This window comes from Leptinotarsa decemlineata, unplaced genomic scaffold, assembly GCF_025532065.1.
Source record: "Leptinotarsa decemlineata unplaced genomic scaffold, Ldec_3_MD MMD2_tig00001621_RagTag_RagTag, whole genome shotgun sequence".
Taxonomy (NCBI): Eukaryota; Metazoa; Arthropoda; class Insecta; order Coleoptera; family Chrysomelidae; genus Leptinotarsa; species Leptinotarsa decemlineata.
In genome coordinates this window covers 920,398-938,194 of record NW_027412566.1, presented here as the reverse complement: position 1 = coordinate 938,194, position 17,797 = coordinate 920,398, and the positions used below count along the sequence as shown (strand labels likewise).

The following is a 17,797-nucleotide window of genomic DNA, read 5'->3' as shown; positions in this document are numbered from 1 at the left end:
TCAGCACAGGAGCAATAGGGAAGATCGCGCTCACCTTTCCCTAACTATTGTTCCTGTATTACTTTTGAGTTTTTCGTATATCCACTACTCAATACAATTGATGAAGCTTTGCACTTTCAATGGCTTCAGCCAAGTTGCCTGATTATGGGAATACCTACGAGAGTAACTAACTTTTTGACGATTTATTGTCAGAAGTCGATTGGGAATTTAGGTTACAGGGTGGTCCGCGAAATGTTCCAATTACAATAATGATAATATCTATTCACCATTTGCGATATACAGTAGGTCAAAAATGAGTAATTACATTAAAAAAACGCAGGTTTCACAGCACTTAATGTACTTGATGAGATAAAAAAATGTGAAGATAATATTTGCATATACTCAGATTTACACATTCGCCAACTTACATATACACATATATACATATATGCTTGCCGAAGTCATAAATCATTATATAAAATAAGGTAAAATCAGAAGTCATAACACTGAAACTGAAGCAAAAAATATAAGTAAAACATTACAGCGATAAAAAATGGAATTATTTTTCTGTAAAAGTATCCTATAAAATAATAGTTTTCATAATTGAAATACAAATCATGAAATTATTAAACAACAACAAAAATTAATTGGCGCTCCGGGGCGACTTCATTGATTCCAGTGGCGCATTTGCTTTTTCAGCTGCAGTAAAACCCGGAAAAAACTGCCGCACCACATCATCTGAAGATCTTGATCTGCCAATGTCCTCTCTCATGAAACAAAATGTAGGGTGTCTCCAGAGGCTCCAATAAATTCAATACATCGCCAGAACACTTAGTGACATAACTATCGTCAAACTTAAATCAGTCCGTTTCGTCTTTGACCAAGGCGTAATAATGACCAGATTCAACGCCAGAACCACAGTGAACAATGACTGCATGAAGATTAGCACAGTGGTCTGCTAGATTGAAGTGTTCATCTATTTCGAACCTTCGAAAGAGTTTGGTGCTTGCGTCAGAGGTTGAGTCTTGTTTGAAGATCATCAGTGTTATTATTAGATTGACTGGTGCCTCAGCTATACTTGTTTCCTCATAACAGTCAGTTATAAGGAAACATGTATGTTTGGCAATACAGTCGATCATCACCTGTTAAAAATTCCATTTTCAGATGATTTAACAATAAGCTATGCACGGACTGGTTATTAGTCATATTAGGAAACGCTAGGTGAAGTTCCAGAAATTCACATACGTTTTCGCTACCTCTTGAACATTTACCTCTTGTTGTCCTAACGAGTATCTAGTGGACTTCAAAGACTCCAGAAAATCGGTTGGAGGAAAAGATAATGCATTCTTACGAAACTGCAGCTACATGAACAGGTGTTTGAGTTTGTTGAATAAGTAGGAAACATTCTCATTCATCATTAAAACCTCGTTCTTGAAATTCTTCGTCTTGGACAACACTTGTAAAATACTATTCATGTAGCAAGTGTTTCCTAAATAATCTAATCCAATTTTATTCTCAAGTTTTTCAGGACAACTCTCTACTGATTCGTAAGGAACAACATGTTTCACAGAATCTGCATGAGAACCATTTCTCCAGCTGCAATCGATCTTTCCAAATGATAAAGGGTTTTTCGTAGAGGGATCGATTAGGCTCTCGCTTCACGAAGCTCTTCCACTGAGAAGGAACCAGAGCCACGAGGACTGCAAATCATATTTGGAGGCAAGCATTGACCGCACTAAAAAAGAAGAAGATGGACGAATTACTTGCGAATTAACCTTGATAGGAAACTGATGAATATCCACATATCTCGGCTTGTTTCCAGCAGATTTTAGTTCCGTACTGAAATAATCAATGCATGATCTCATCAAAATTATGTGAAGGAGGACGGAAGCAGCATTACCACGTTGAATAAAGATACTAATTCTTTCTATCAAAAAAGAGGTAGAACGGTGATCTTTCGTTGCTTGGACTATTCTCCTTCCGAATACATGAACGAATAACAGAGACTCCGGGCCATAAACACCAAAAGTTTCAACCGCTACTGGATGGAACAGATAGTGTTACCAAGATTTTGATATTTTCTTCTTTTCAATTTTTCACCAGTAGTGAGTTCTCAACTTTCTTACAGAACGTATTTTCAGAATTCGACTTCTTTAAAGAAAGTGGCAGTCTGTAATAAAAATTGATGGCATTATACCTATTAAGTTGTTTTAAAAGTTTTGTCCGTTTTAATGTCATGTGTTTTTGTAGCAACATATCTTGATGAATATTCATTTTAATGTGTCATAGTATAATAATGATCGATAGATAATTTTGTACTCTATACAATAATGCTATTAATATTTTCCAACTTTCCATTTTTTGCATCTTTTCAGCTTATTACTATACGGTATCCTTGAGCGATTTTCAGCCAATTTTTCACATATAGGTAAGTGGCACAAATACAACAAGTCATGAGTGACAACAATCTCACCAAAATCAAATAAGATTTGAATTGATGAACAATCTCCAAACCTGGAAAGTATTACATATAATATGGTGAAATAATCATTTACCGAATGAAAAAACGGAATGAATTCCCACTAAGTTTTTGAAAATCTCAAATCTTCGTTCGAAGCCAAACTCAAATAAACAAAAGAAATATATGAAGAATTGTGCTACAAAAATATTCGTACTCAGGAATCGATTGAAAGCTCAACATTTAATCGAATAATACAAACAGAGAAATGAAATATAAACAACATATTGAAATCATACAATTAATAGCAGAGCCTCATAACAGAAATGTAAGTGAATTAACGTTTCATGGTTGTGCTGCGATAAAAAAATATACACGAATCCACAACGTAATAGTTTTCCTTTGAATAGTGAAACTTCAAAAGGCTCTCATCAAAACTCACATAATCAAATTTAATTCAGATTCAACTTTTCTACAACAGCAAACAGCAGATATTAATAACTGCATAGTTCTCGTGTGGTTTTGTCAAAGTTTTGGTTTTATTTGTTTATGTTTCCCGGAAATGCATTCTTTGATAAAGTAATCTCAATAAATACTTCGTAGTCTTTATAGCTGTCTAAAAAAGAACTGATACTAGTATTTGCTGTACATTCACCAACATTTACTTATATCCATGAACCGGAGTTACTTATTGACTCCACATATTTCAATGTTTCAAAATATTAATTGAGAATATGCTAAAGTTATAGTCTACTGAAATATGACTTTACCGAGGTAGTAAACCCAACCATACATAGGAAATATGGTTGTAAATTAGAGCTCGAGTACAACGCATTCGTGATTCAACACCAGACAGCGCTGTTTCGACCCGCCCTAGGTCTCATCAGTGGTTATAGGCTGGTTCACATTGCTGGTTCACCTGTCCTCACATATCCCCTTGTGAGCCTCGTTTATTTTTTATATTCTAGTTCTTTGTCGATCCCGTAGATGGCATCTTCTTTAGGTGGTGTCATCGCCCTCATTTACATATAGGAAATATGCTTCAAATTTCATTTCCGTCAGTATTAACTAAGGCTAATCAAATAGGTCCTATGACTCAGAAACTAATTGGTTCGCACTTTTGCTGGGTTGCTTTGATCCAGAGCAATCCAACAATCAGGAGTGAGCATTCGCATGAACACTCTGCCACTATCATCTCCACCATCACGGAGATGGTAGTGGCGGAGCTCGTCATTAAATTACTACTGAGACTTCGAGATATAAGCTTCCTCCTCGCAGTCAACGCACATACAAATGATGATACAGCAGATTTTGTTCTCTTTCATCGTGACTCTAGCCGTGAGAGCATATGTTCTGAGTTCTGAGTCAAAGGCGAATTTAGATTTAATTTTCTAGGGTGGTAATTTCTGGATTTCGAGGAGGGTAATTTTCATGGGAGATAATTTATATATGGATGCATGCGCATGCATATATTACAATAATCATTTGGAATGTATTGAATTTCGATGTCGCGATCCGCCTCTGAGTATTGTTGCATGGTAGTCATATTGATTGTTATTAAGAGTATCGTGGCCTCGCTAGCGGTCATCAGGATGTTTTTTCTATAGTTAAATAAAGCGGCTACTAGATCGGAAATTGTATTCATTAGTTAATGTTCAAATGATCATTGAAATTAAAAAATCTTATACATTAATGGAAGATTAATAAAAACGTTATTTCAATATGGTAACCAATTCTTATTTTCTAAAGAGAAACTATATAGATCCCTTGAAGGTTAAACAGATCAAACCTATGGCGTTGAATGTATCCAACATAAAGACACTCCTCCCTCAAAACTTTTGACGAGAATAATTAGTACATCTAATGATGACGCTAACTGAGTGGGTGAAACACAAGTTTCGAAAAGTATTGCAGTTTTGGTGTACGGGAGCAAAATTTGTGTTGAGAGTCCTTATTATTAAAAAAATGCCTTGCAGTTTCGATTGGACTACTACGACCTCTGTCGGAAATATTGGAACTAATGAATGTTGTACGTCTAACTTCAGCATGCATCTTTCTTAAAAAATGATTTTCGAGTCAAATTAATTGTTTCGTGTGGATTTGTTCTTCCAGTTTGTATCATAAGACACTTCTTTGTAGAAATATGCAACTTTGTAGAGAACTTACAAATCTTTATTTTTTTTAGTTAGAGAAATTTTCATACATTGTGTTATATATTGAAATGAAATAAAACGTTTCCAGTTCACAACCACACATATATTCCTAATTCAAAAACCAAACAACAACTGAACTCCATTTCCCACGAGTCGGTAGCTCATGTAAAAAAATGTACAATAAAAACCTTTGTTTTTATACATGATCCGATATCTAACACATTGAGATGGAAGGGTGGGAATTCAGTGTTTTAATCAAAAATTCAAAAATGTTCACAAAATCTAAGACTGCTGTCTGCAGACTGTTTTCTGAAAATACTTCGATGTTAGTGGTAGGATGACATTGTCGATGTCGATGTCAACATAATATGTTGGCAACCTTGTTTTGTAGATGATTGGTAGTTTTTTGAAAGTTGTTAAAGAGATTCTGAAAGTAGATGGTAGAAAATAGAAAATTAATCTGAATAATACAAAATAATTCAAAATGGTTACACCAACTGTGTTCGAAGCCGCACATAAAGGCGATTTGGAATTTGTAATGTCTAAAGTAGATGAAAACCCTGAACTTATTCAACAAACTGATTCAGTGAGTATTAGAAACACTCAATAAATGTTCACCTAATTACCTTATAGAAATCGTTTTCAGACAAAACGCATGCTCATACATTGGGCCGTCCTCAGTGGCAATTTGAAACTTGTCACTTATCTCATCGAATTGAAATCTCCTATCAATCCAGTTGATGATACAAATACAAACCCTTTGATTCTTGCTAGCTCTGCAGGCCATACTGAAATTGTGAAGTTCATCCTCGAAAGATGTGATGACGTGAATCATAAAAATGCACAAGGACATTCGTCACTACAATATGCAGCTTCGAAGGGCTGGTTGGAGGTATTCTTTGTGCAATCCTTTAAAAATTCACCTTGTCCAAATGAGCCATTGTCAAAATGAAAATAATATTGATGAGAAATGAAGTATGACAAACATTGAGAAATTTCATTGGGAAGTATGTACTTCGCTTTATATTATTGAGGGAAAAATGGAATGTTTCACATTTCACTTATAGTACAAATAAAGCTGCCACGAAAATGACACAATTGTGGTTGAAAATGTGTGAAATGTTACATTTGCCATGGTTTTATTAATAATAAATTCATCATTAATGCCTCTGTATCAAAGTTGAATGTCTGAAATGGTGTTAACAGATTCAAAATCTATAGAAGAACAAATAAGATACTCCCACCAACAAAATATCAATATTTCCCATAAAATGATGAAAAATGGTAAGATTTAAAAATCAGTGAAAAATTCTTTCAACATATAACACTTTCCCAATAGAATATTTTTCTTTCACAAGACCAAAAGTCTTGTGGATTCGGAAAAGTTGATAAACATCATTTGAAGTTACTCTCTGAGGAATTACCAGTTGAGACTGTTCAGTCTTGGTGTTTTCGGTGTTCGGACCACATTCATTTATATATTAGAATCAACATAGGTCCCAATATTGATCATTGGGGTACACCTACAACATCAGAAACTCGATCACAATCAAACAATCACATTTGACTTGTTGCTGCCTATTTCAAAGGAAGGATTCAAACCTTATAATAGCTTCTGTGGTTAATACAAAAGGATTTCGTGATTAACACTGTTGAACACCTTGGAGAAGTCAATAAATAATTCCAAAGCTACGTTTCTATCCAGTGCTCCAGTAATCTCGTCAACGAACTCACACAATGTTTTGCCGATATTTCAAAATATCATGCTGTCCATGTGAGAATTGTCTGATATCCCTAAGAAATTTCAATAGTACCTTATTTACAATTGATTTAAATATCTTAGGAAAGCTCAAACACAAAGTAATAGCTCTGTGATTATATATTTGTTCAGCATTTCCTTTTTTGTGCAGAAAAATAACAAGTACTAGTTTTAGTTTCTATGAAAAAACTTTCTGGGAGAATTACCTATTGATTGATTATATGAGTAATGATAATACTCCCATTAATTATCTTTTTTATCGCAGCCTGAAGATTTTGAATTCAAATTTTTTGTTACCTCTGCAATATCATATAAATTAACTGGGTGTAAAAACAAATACAACTATTTTGATAACTGGCCTTAACGATTATGTAATGATTAATGACTTTTTTTAAGATTTGCCAATTATTACTGGATAAAGGAGCTGATATAAATATTGCCGATGAACGTGGTAGTACTCCTTTACATCGAGCTGCTTCGAAAGGTAACCTCGCAATAGTTAAGCTATTGCTCGAACACAAAGACCAGCTGAGAATCAACAACAAGGATATTTATGGTAACACCGCCCTGCATTTGGCCTGCGAAGAAGACAGACAGGACATTGCTGTACTATTGGCAGAGAACGGGGCAGATATCGAGTCCAAAAATAGAGATAATCAAACTTGCTTGGATTTTTGTACACTAAAGTTGTTCAAATTACTTAAAAAGTTTGTTTCATAAAGATTTAAAAGAATAAAGGAGTGATTTTAATTCTCTGAAAATATATTTACTGGTTTATCAAAAGTAACTTTTTATAGTATTATTGATTCAACACATTCAAGTTTCCCAAGCTAACAAATAACTTGAAGATGAAAAATTGTTCTGAAAGTGAAATAAAAAGTTTCAATGACTTTTAAGGTTTAACAACAATGTTTCTTGAGATTTTTTTCGTATCCTATTGAGCTAAAATTTGCACATAAGTGTGGTTCTCGTGACAATATACGATTATTATTATTACCTAAATGCCGCCATTTTCAATTCAAAATGGCGGTAGTTACAAAATGGCGATGTATGATTTCCACAGTATAAGGACCGACTAACAATAAATGAAAAGAAAAACAAATTATTTTTTGCAACATAACTGGAACATCCACTGTTCCAGAATTGTTTCTACGTGGACAGGATATCAAAAAACTGAGTCTATGGATGACGCGAATTTTAGATGAATCTTTACGTATAATCAGTATTCACAGAATATAACTAAAAATTATATCAACTTATAACATCATAAGTAGACACAAATATTAGTTTTTATTTTAGTTTCACATTTTGAGGCATACAAAGTACTGGTATAACGATTATGTTTATTATTCATGGGAAATTCTAAATAATAATGAAAGGGCTGCTATTTTGAATCATATATCTGTTGGGTCTAGAAAACTAGCACTTATGTCAAAATTCATAAATCTTCTGTCTCATATTGTAGCCAAAGGTATCTAAAAGTTTCACATTGAATACCTAATTTATCGATAAACTATAGATACTGGAAAGTAAGGAACTTTAAAAATAATTATGCTTATAAAACAAATAGTTTTTTAGCTACTAAATACGTTGCGATTTTCAATCCTCAATAATATCCAATGTTTTGTCAAAGGATGAATTTAATTTTTTTCCGTGAAACGTACGTCAAACGAAGATCTAGAGCTCAGCAGATTTGCTCAGAGAGCAATGTGAATGTCAAAAATTATTTCTAATTCAAGAAAAATGAATGACGTATTATTTTTCTTTTTAAAATGCCACTAATGCCACACACCTTCAATTTTATTAAAAGAAGTGCTTTTTCTGAAATTTTCGGCACCCTGTAGTTCAAAAGTCCCGGGGTTTACCTGGTATATATATGTTCATATAATTTTTTTCTTGAAATGGACCCAAAAATAACCTCAAATCATTTTTTTTCTGATTGATTCGGCCGTTACTTGATGAAGATCCATAGTAATTTCAAAAACTACACCTCATGATTTGATCTCCACAAACTTCATTTGAAAAATATATCACAATATGTTTCGCTAGCACAGTAGCTTTGTCAAGTGATTTGAATCCTTCATCCTTGAATCATTCAAATCACTTGACAAAGCTACTGTGCTAGCGAAACATGTTGTGATATATTTTTCAAATAAAGTTTGTGGAAACCAAATCGTGAGGTGTTCTTTTTGAAAAAATCTCAAATCATTTCGACGCCATTGATATTTTGGTCGAAATAAAAACCAATAGCAATTACTGGATGTATCAGGTAATTTTGTAACAAACAAATCAGAATTTGTTATCTTTAATTATAACTACCTCCTCGTGGTCAATAATTGTTCCATCCGCTAACTTGAGTTGGAAATTAAAGTTTTCATTAACACGAACTGAATGAACTTTTGGCACTCATCAGGAATCCACGAGAAAGTGTGCCCAATAAGGAATTGGAAACGTTAAAAGAGGAATGTCTTAAAATTTCTATACGGTGAAATCGATTATATTTACAAAGACAAACAATTTCAAATCTCTAATAGCTTAATGATAATTTTTTAACGAAAAAAAATTTAACGAGAACTTGACCCTAGAATACATTAGATACAAATAATTTGATATTTTAGTTTATATTGTTCAACTGTTTTGAACACTTCAGATGTTTGTTTGTATCTGTTTTCGATTTTTAATGTTATTTGTTATTTCAACTAACCCACTCTATATCATGTAAATGATATCTACCTAGAGGCAGAATACATGCGACCGACTGTTGTCTACAGTCGCTTTTTATCTCAGTAAAACATTCTTTGCCACTGGTTGCAAAAATTCTATGTTCTATGGTCTATTTATTGACATGTTGACCTTGAAGTGTTTTGATTCACTATATTGGGAAAATTAATTCCTCATGCTCCCAGACAACAATGGCCAATGAAATCATCGATGGCAATGACATTTCCAGAAATTACTGATGTTTTTTATTTCCTTTAGTGTAAACCAGTTCTTGCGATTAGTAGGGGTATCGTGTAAAACAATCCTGGCTTCATTGTTACTTTGACGTTTGTTGGTAAACAATAATCAGCTGTTTGCGTTGGGGACAAAACAATAACTCAAAATTTCAGTGACAAACTTCCATCAACCTTCGCTAACTCTATAAACAGTTGTAAATAGTAAGTCAACAGTAATTGAAAGTAACTATTAACTATTCCTACGTAAGCATTTATAACAAAGAGAACCAACCCGGAAGTGTTGCATATCTGCCGAGAATTGCAGCAATACTTACATTGCTGGACTGGTGGCCGAAAATAGATTTTTGGCCTAAATTCCCAAACATTTGCAACGCTTTCAGCTCGTTGATTCCGATATCAAAATTATCAAATCATCACGTTGAAAATGAGTGATGAGAGAACACCAAGTGAACCTAAAGATACAGGAAATTTACCTAGAAACAGGACAACTAGTGAGTGTTCATTTACTAGTGACGATGGAGCAGTTGGATTTACTGGAAATAGGTAAAATACATTCTTTACTTCTCTAATGATGATCACCCAAAATATCGTTATATTATCTATCTTATGGCATTCTTCGATTTACTTGTAAGTGGTTCGAGAATTATCTCAGAAGTCAGCTTGTGACAACCTCTTCATATTCATTAGAAGTCCAAATTGAAAATAGTAAGTGCCACAAGGGTCATTTCTGGGATCCATATCTTTCTTGTTGTATATGAATGATTCAACATATATTAATATAAAAGGGAAAATTTTTCTACTACTATACTTCATAAGGCATAATTTTAGGCAGCGAACGACTTCCCAACAATTCATGGTTACCAGTGGATTGACTGCTGCGTCACCCCCAAAATTTGTTTCATTGGAAGAAATTATGCAGGCGGCTAATGGGATGAGAGATATGGCTTTGGTGCATCAAATTGTTGTCGACAAAGACTTCAAGTTGAAGAAGGCTGAGCCAGATCCAAACAGTGTGCAAAAAGTTGTTAAGGACACGATGCATAAAGCTTTTTGGGACATTTTGAGACAGCAGTTGGCTGAAGATCCTCCCAATTATACGCTGGTAATTTATTTGTTTTTTTTTCATTATTTTTTCACAGATAACTCCAAATTAGTATACAAGATTCTACAAATTTGAGATTACCGTCACTACTCTGAATCTTATCTAATTTGTTTACTATTTAATTATAAATTTGAACAGGCACAATAGTAAGTTGTGATGAGGTGCAAATAGTTGGATCCAAAAAACAAGCATGTTTCCCAATCACCAGAAATGACTTGCATTTCACGAACCAAGTTGCTGTCTTCAGGCGGTGAAGACATCACATTTCTGAAAAGTGATTCATAAAAAAATATAATGGGTTGTGTTCATAGTTTTTATGCCACACTTAGCAATTTCTAGGCTTTTGAAGGCATCAAAAAATCTAGTGTCATGTACCGTTCTCAAAAATTACAGACAGTTTTCAGTTATTCTGTGGTAGTTCTCCAAGGCGAATTGAACGACAATAGATTTTTTGTGTTTTTGAAATCGAATATTTGTGGTGTTCTTTGAAACGAGTTTTAGTTGCTTGCTTAGTCTGGCCGACATATTTTTGTAAAATAAGCTTTGAGGACAGTATTCCATATAGATTAGAATATTGTGATCAATACAATCGAATGCCTTGCTGAGATCCCAAAAAGTTAACAAAGCAATTTATAACACTTTTTGAATTACCCTTACCACTGCTTCAGTTGTAGATTTTCTGTTGATTAAACTGAATCGATGGCTATAAAGAAAGCTAAAGTTATGAAAATAAGTCATTAGGCGCTTTTTAATCAGAATTTCCTGAAATGGGGATTTCCTGGTAAATTCTAATCTTCTTTTTTATAAATTGGCACAACTTTGCTTACTTCAAAATACCCCTTCAGTAAAACAACAGCAAATTATATTACCATTTAGAGGTATTCTTGAGCTTGTGTATAGGAATTGCCGGCCTTTTCATATATAATCGATAGTGAGAAGAAGGACGAAGGTTTGAATAACAATTTAGTGTAACTTTATTGTGGGATGGCAGAGAAATAATGATATTCTTGGCTGTATTTGAGAAAAATTTGTTGAAATCATTAGGGCTGACATTATTTGAGGTTATATTGAGGTCACTAGCTGAATTTCATTCATAGTTCACCAATTTCCACATATCTTTATTTTTTATTGTTTGAGTTTTGTATGAAATAATCATAAGATTCTTTTTTGGCCTTGTGTACTGCCGACTCATCAATTTGTTTAAATATGCACAATGTTTGCAAGGTACTTGCAGGTCTCATTTTTTATTTTTGTTATTATCAAGGGGTTATGTTTGCATGTGAGAGAGCTATATGTGTATTGTTCAAGAATTTCGCTAGCGACTTCAATGAGATTATATTTTTGTGAAAACTATGCCAATCAACAGACTCTAGAGAAATTTTCATATCCCCCAGACTCATAGTAAAAGTGAAGCGCCCATTAATCTGTGAGATACCAGGATCTAATATTCCAGTACAACATTAATTTTCGTTAAAGTTGGTAATAATGTTATCAATATAACCGAAACACTTGGAGCTCTATAACCGAACACTTGTGTGGCTAATTATTTCATGTTTCAGTCCCAAAGATTCTATTATATTTATCTGAGATGTACAAACATGACCATTTTTATTCATGTCAATGTTGAAATCACTAGTTAGCATTATTTTTTATATTTTTTCGATGATAGTGTTAAAAGCTCTTGAATTTTATTAAAGAGGAAATCGTTTTTTCTTGATAGAGAATATCCTCAGGTTGTAATAAGAGCAGTGTTTGTATTTGTTATTTCAATACCACATAATTCAGCATGTTGTTTATTGCAAAAATAATTCAAAAGGAGAGGTTTACTAGTCAAGTTATTAAGGACGTGAATGGAGATACCTCCATGTTGAAGCGTTTGTCTATAAAATAACTCGTGAGATTATAATCCTTGCAGATTTTAGATTTTCCACGTTGGGCCAGTTCGCCAACAGTCATATTTGTGTACTTATTTACGTCTGCTGAGTTTTAATGTTGTGTTTGTTATTATGAACAATTTCGCTTGGAAAATCGCGCCAATTTATTCAAGGTTACCGGGTGGGTTTCAAGTTCATTGAATCAATTAGTCAGTTTCATTTATATAAGGATGAACTCATATTCAATCTATCAATGATGAACATATATTAGTTTATGAAGTTTTCTATAAAGTTAGGACTCAATACAAGAACCAATAACAGTGAGGATTTTTTATTTATCAATTTTATCTGCAATATTCAGTTCTGCAATGATTATTGAAGTCTTCAAAAAGAATTGAAGTCTGACCATTCTTTTAGCAATATTAAATTATGAAATCAGTCAGTCATTCAATTCAGCCTCTTCCAATATTCAGATTTGTTATCCCAGCAGAATTTTCATACATCTCAGCAGGAATAAAATGATCTTTTTATATTACATCATCACGACCTTTAGAGAGTGGTATACCATGGTCCTTACAGCAGACTCCGACATTTTTACTCCAAAAAGAAACACTAATACTTGCTTAGGAGAAGTTGTATTGAATCAGATTTTTTTAATATAGTTTTCTTGCCATCTGTTTGTTCAGAAAATTTTTGTAGGGCGACATTTGCCGCACGAATTGAGACATTTCCTTAGAATTTTCACCACATATATGAGCCAAAGTGATCGGAAAATAGAAAAGTTGTTTTTCCGGTAAATTACCTATTTATTTTTTCGAAAATTTGGAGTGACAAAGAGTATAAGCCTTTTTTTCTTTTTTAAAAGTGTACAAAAAAGTTCAATTCAATTTTTTTTCTGATTTCAATAGTATAATGAATATTTATTATTCTTGGAAAATCTAATTTTAACCAAAACTCTGAAACCACTACGAATATCTAAATTTTACAGAGAATACATTTTGTTTGCCTCAAAGAGTTATACAAAAAGAATATAAACTTTCCATAATTAGGATAGTTTTGGAATTATATTGAGACATAGTGTATTCTATTCCAGTTAAACTAATACATTTATACTAGTATTAGTGAAGTATGAAAATCATGTAAGAAGACACCTGTTACAGTTTAGTAAATAGTATGTGACGAATTCCACAGTATTAATGTATCTAACTGATATTCTTCAAAAAATGAGGTAACAATTGAGAAGTTCAAAAGCTGTAAAAGAACCATATCGTATATTTTTCAAGTTCCATTAGTCATTAATTCAACAGATTCTCTACTAACACATTATTATCACATTCACAGGCATTTACTCTTTTGGAAGAGATAAAACAAGGATTATTTTCATTGCTCCTACCACAGCATACAAGAATACGACAACAAATTTCGGAAATTTTAGATTCTGCTCTCATCAAACAGCAAGCAGAACAAGGGACTTTGGATTTCAAGGTTAGTACCTACTATCTAATAATTACATTACTTTTATTAGCAGTAAAAAATGTTAATCTCTTAATTCGCACAGAAGTTTTACCCTCTTTTCGCTGAAACTTTGTAACATGCTGTTGTAAATTATCCCCTGAAACAAAATAACGCCGGCCGCCGCTGGTGTGTGACTTGGCCAAGGTCGCGCTCAACTCTACTTGTGTTTCTCCATCGTTCTAGATGTGGCGTCGTTTCGAGAATATTCCTCTCGCCTTGAAACTTCCATTGGCACATATAAGCACCACCAACAGACAGATGGGGTTAGTCTAGTTGAAAGTGCGGTACGAAGTGAGCTAACAAGGCGATAGACATTCGAGTATTAGTCTGAAATACAGTTAAAGTGTTTGTATTGTCGGTGTAGCAGTGAAATAAAGTTCGGTTCAATTGTACATTGTAGTCAATTATTGTCAAACTGACGGGAAAAACGTAACAATACTCATGCCCTCACAAGCCATTGGTCTAGTATAAATCGATGATAATTTTGGTGGTTCAGATCGCTGACAAAAAATCCCCAACAACCTTAATTTCTTTTTATCGGTTCCATCTACGAACTTCTGAATTTTCAATATGTCATTCTGGGATACGTGGCTCATCAATTTTTTTTTTTAGAATTACGCACAATATGTAGTATCTGTAATGTCGAAGTTATGTGCACCCATTCGAGATGACAAAATTACAGAATTGACAGAAACTTCAGACGTTATCGACACCTTCAAAGGCATTCTCGAGGTATTCATTTATCTTAGTCTGTTTTTCATAATGAACATTCCAAATGTTTTTTGTTATTTAGACTTTAGACTTGATGCTGTTGGATATGGCGAACTTTACACTGCAAATGGCGAGACCGGATATAATAACGCACAGTGTGGATTGGGAAAGGAAAAAGTTTGCAGATTTTTTAGCTCTTCAACCTGGTAAGGATTTCCTTAATCAAGAACTTGATTAAAGTTTCCTGCACAAAATTTACTTACTATATCTCATCCCTAGATCATCCTCTACATACCACTATAACGCTCAATTGTGCCTACAAATAACTAATATTTGTATACCTACAATATTCTACCTTTAGTTTTTGTGCTAATTCAACTGCCTAATGAAAAAAGTTCTCATTTTACTTTTTATAGCTGTGATATACAGCCTATTACTTTTTCCCAGCACTTACATAAGTATGGTGTATAAACGCTCCCATTGATTTATACTATGACAACTTTCCTCAAGTAAAAGTTTGTTGTATGATGTGTTAGATAAATTCAATGCAATAAGTACTTCAGAAGTCTACATATTTTTTATAAGCTGATTCCATTTCCAGTAATTGTACTGCTATTTTGTGTTTTTTCTTATGATGAAGACGTTTTCTGCTTCCCTGTACTGAAATCGATTAACTAAAATATGAAATATCTTTTCTGTACTGGACTGTAGATCCATAGGTCGGTGGATCATATCCGGCTCGAAGGACCAACACTTACATTCGATAAAGACTAATTATCATATGTGGGCCGGATGTTGAACATTTGAAGAAAAGTTTAAAATCTGTTTTTCCGTTATTCAGCTGTCGTCCCCATACGAACGACAACTCTCAGAAGTTGAGAAACTTGTGCGAGCTAAGGACTAACGAGGTCTTACCTTTTAACGTGTGATTCCTAACACGGTAATTCGGAAAATTAATAGTGGACGACACCAACCTCATTTTTGTTTCCGGAAAATTCTCCTTGCCTTCTGTCTTATTATTCAGGTGCCCTCTCAATAAACAGTGTACATTGAGTAGCTCTGTAATTGCTGAACGGATTTATATCAGTAAGATATTTTTCTTTAGTTCCAAATTACTACAAAGGGCCAACTTGGAGCCATTTTTTTATTTTCTTACCAGCCTTGTGGCCTCAATTATTGTTAGAAGATATTAATATTGTCTCTTGTATTCAAGTGAATGCAAAATTAGAATTTGGATATATGATGGAATTAGACGATACTTGATGGAAATCCATAACTAACGTATTCAAAAAACACTTTATTGTGAGATTTTCACTAAATAGTTTTACAAAAACGCAACACGTGTATTACCATTGTATGGCGAAACACTTGTTGCGTTTTTGTAAAATTGTTTAGTGAAAATCTCAAACTGTTTTTTGACTACGTAAGAATTTGAATGTACAATTTTAAGTGGACTTTATGGATTTACATAAAAAGACCAAAAATTACATAATAAAATGCTTAAAGTACTGTGTTACTCTGCCGATATATGTAACAAAATAAGACATTTGTTTGTAGGGTACAATTTGAATTGTGCAATTTGTTAAAAATCTCTAGAACATTCTGCAGTGTAATTTACACTTGCTTGGAAGTAATTTAGAATATTTCGATCTCTCTAGTTGAGTACTGCCTTGGTCACAGTTGAAAATTTTCAGATGGTTTGGAACAAACTCGTAGATGGTTGACGAAGTATATAAAAAATGATCAGCCTATACCGCAAGACGTTGAATACGAGAAGTTTATCAGGATAGTATTGAAAAAATCATTTTTGCAAGCGTGCGTAGATTTATTGGATTGGCCGGAAAATGAAGAATATCCCGAGGTGAGCGATTCAAGCGAAGTTTTGGATACAAAATGACAAAAAACATCATTTATTTCTGAGATTTGTGGAACATAAAATCGATATTGAATTATTTTAACAAAGACAAAAATTATTTTAAAACGCATGTGTATTCTTCTGTCATCTCTACTGTATTTGTATTCAAAACCCTCTCAGGTTACTGTAGCTATTGGTTTTTAGACTTTCATGTTGGATGTCGAAAGATTAATTGATTTACAAGTGAGGACTTTCCGGTTAATTGGCACAGCAACAATACTACTGGTGACAGTCAGCAGTCTGGGAGCTGATTTGCAAACGTTAGCACCTTTCAAACAATCTTTGAAGGACCATATTTCTATACTATTGCAAAACGTGAAAAATGATAAGTAAGTTGCCGATTATCAACACTTTAGTGAAACTACTAAACTGATGCACTACTCTGTTCAAAAAATTAGGCGCAATTTAATTTCTCTCAAAAAAATTCTGTTTTGTTCCCTTCATAGCAGTCTCAAATACATTTGTACCACCGGTTTTTAAAATAAAACCTCAAAGCAGTTCTGATATTCACTTTTTGGTATGTCGAAGCAAAACGAGATGATTTCATGGGTCTCTTCAATCTTGAGAACAGGAAAAATTCCCGGGGTCAAAATCTGGTGAATACGGTGGCTGAGGCTTTTGTTTTTTTTGTGAATTTTGTTGTTTGGTATATGATGAATGTTTCAATACACAAATTAGACTTGATTCTCGCTGAGTCAAAATCCTTTGATTCTCTTGTATCAAGTCATAGTAATCAATTTTTCCAATCTTTCAAGGGACCTGATTGACGTTTTACCAAACGTTGCTGAACAGGTGATAAACGATGTAAAAGAAGCTCAAAGAAAATATGAATTGCCAGAAATATTTCAAGCAGTCGAGGCAACTTTGAAACAGCAAATATTGGACACGGGATTAGCTGATCATAAAGTGAGGGGTATTGTTAGTAAGTAACGACAGTTACCAGTTGATGCATTTTCTAATGTACTTCGTTTTCAGAGCAAAGAGTGAAGGATTTCTTTCAGGATATTATCGAGTCTTCAACTGCTGCACCCCAGAAAGTGCCTTCCGGTTTGACTGCTTTACAGAAGGAACTCACGGAAGTTGCGGGTCAATTTCTGAGAATCGTTTCTCACAACAGTACCGTATTTTGCATTTATTATTACGACATTGTTGCTTCGGTGCTGCCTAAGCAAAGTCAAGCTTCAAATTAACTTCAATCAGTTGATTTTTGATATATTCATTGATTAACAATTATCACAATAATGTAAATAATGTTTCCCGTATTTATTCAGACATGCTTTTGGTTGTAATTAGTAATCTCCGTACTTTTATAAACTGTGTAACAGAACCAATATGACTATTATATCTAGCTAATTATATTTTTATCACAGGACA

General features: G+C 33.6%; 2 protein-coding genes across 2 annotated transcripts; both read left to right on the top strand.

Moving 5' to 3' along the window:
- Window positions 1–4,955: 4,955 nt before the first annotated feature.
- On the top strand, window positions 4,956–7,099 carry LOC111504767 (uncharacterized). The gene is made up of 3 exons (XM_023159455.2): window positions 4,956–5,176; window positions 5,237–5,482; window positions 6,746–7,099. The coding sequence occupies exons 1-3, from the start codon at window positions 5,075–5,077 to the stop codon at window positions 7,067–7,069; spliced, it is 672 nt and encodes a 223-aa protein (XP_023015223.1). The 5' UTR covers window positions 4,956–5,074; the 3' UTR covers window positions 7,070–7,099.
- Window positions 7,100–9,194: 2,095 nt separating this feature from the next.
- On the top strand, window positions 9,195–17,797 carry LOC111504766 (T-complex protein 11-like protein 1). Its single transcript, XM_023159453.2, has 9 exons — window positions 9,195–9,849; window positions 10,135–10,408; window positions 13,624–13,767; window positions 14,410–14,529; window positions 14,591–14,714; window positions 16,203–16,369; window positions 16,568–16,752; window positions 17,179–17,345; window positions 17,399–17,797. The coding sequence occupies exons 1-9, from the start codon at window positions 9,731–9,733 to the stop codon at window positions 17,611–17,613; spliced, it is 1,515 nt and encodes a 504-aa protein (XP_023015221.2). The 5' UTR covers window positions 9,195–9,730; the 3' UTR covers window positions 17,614–17,797.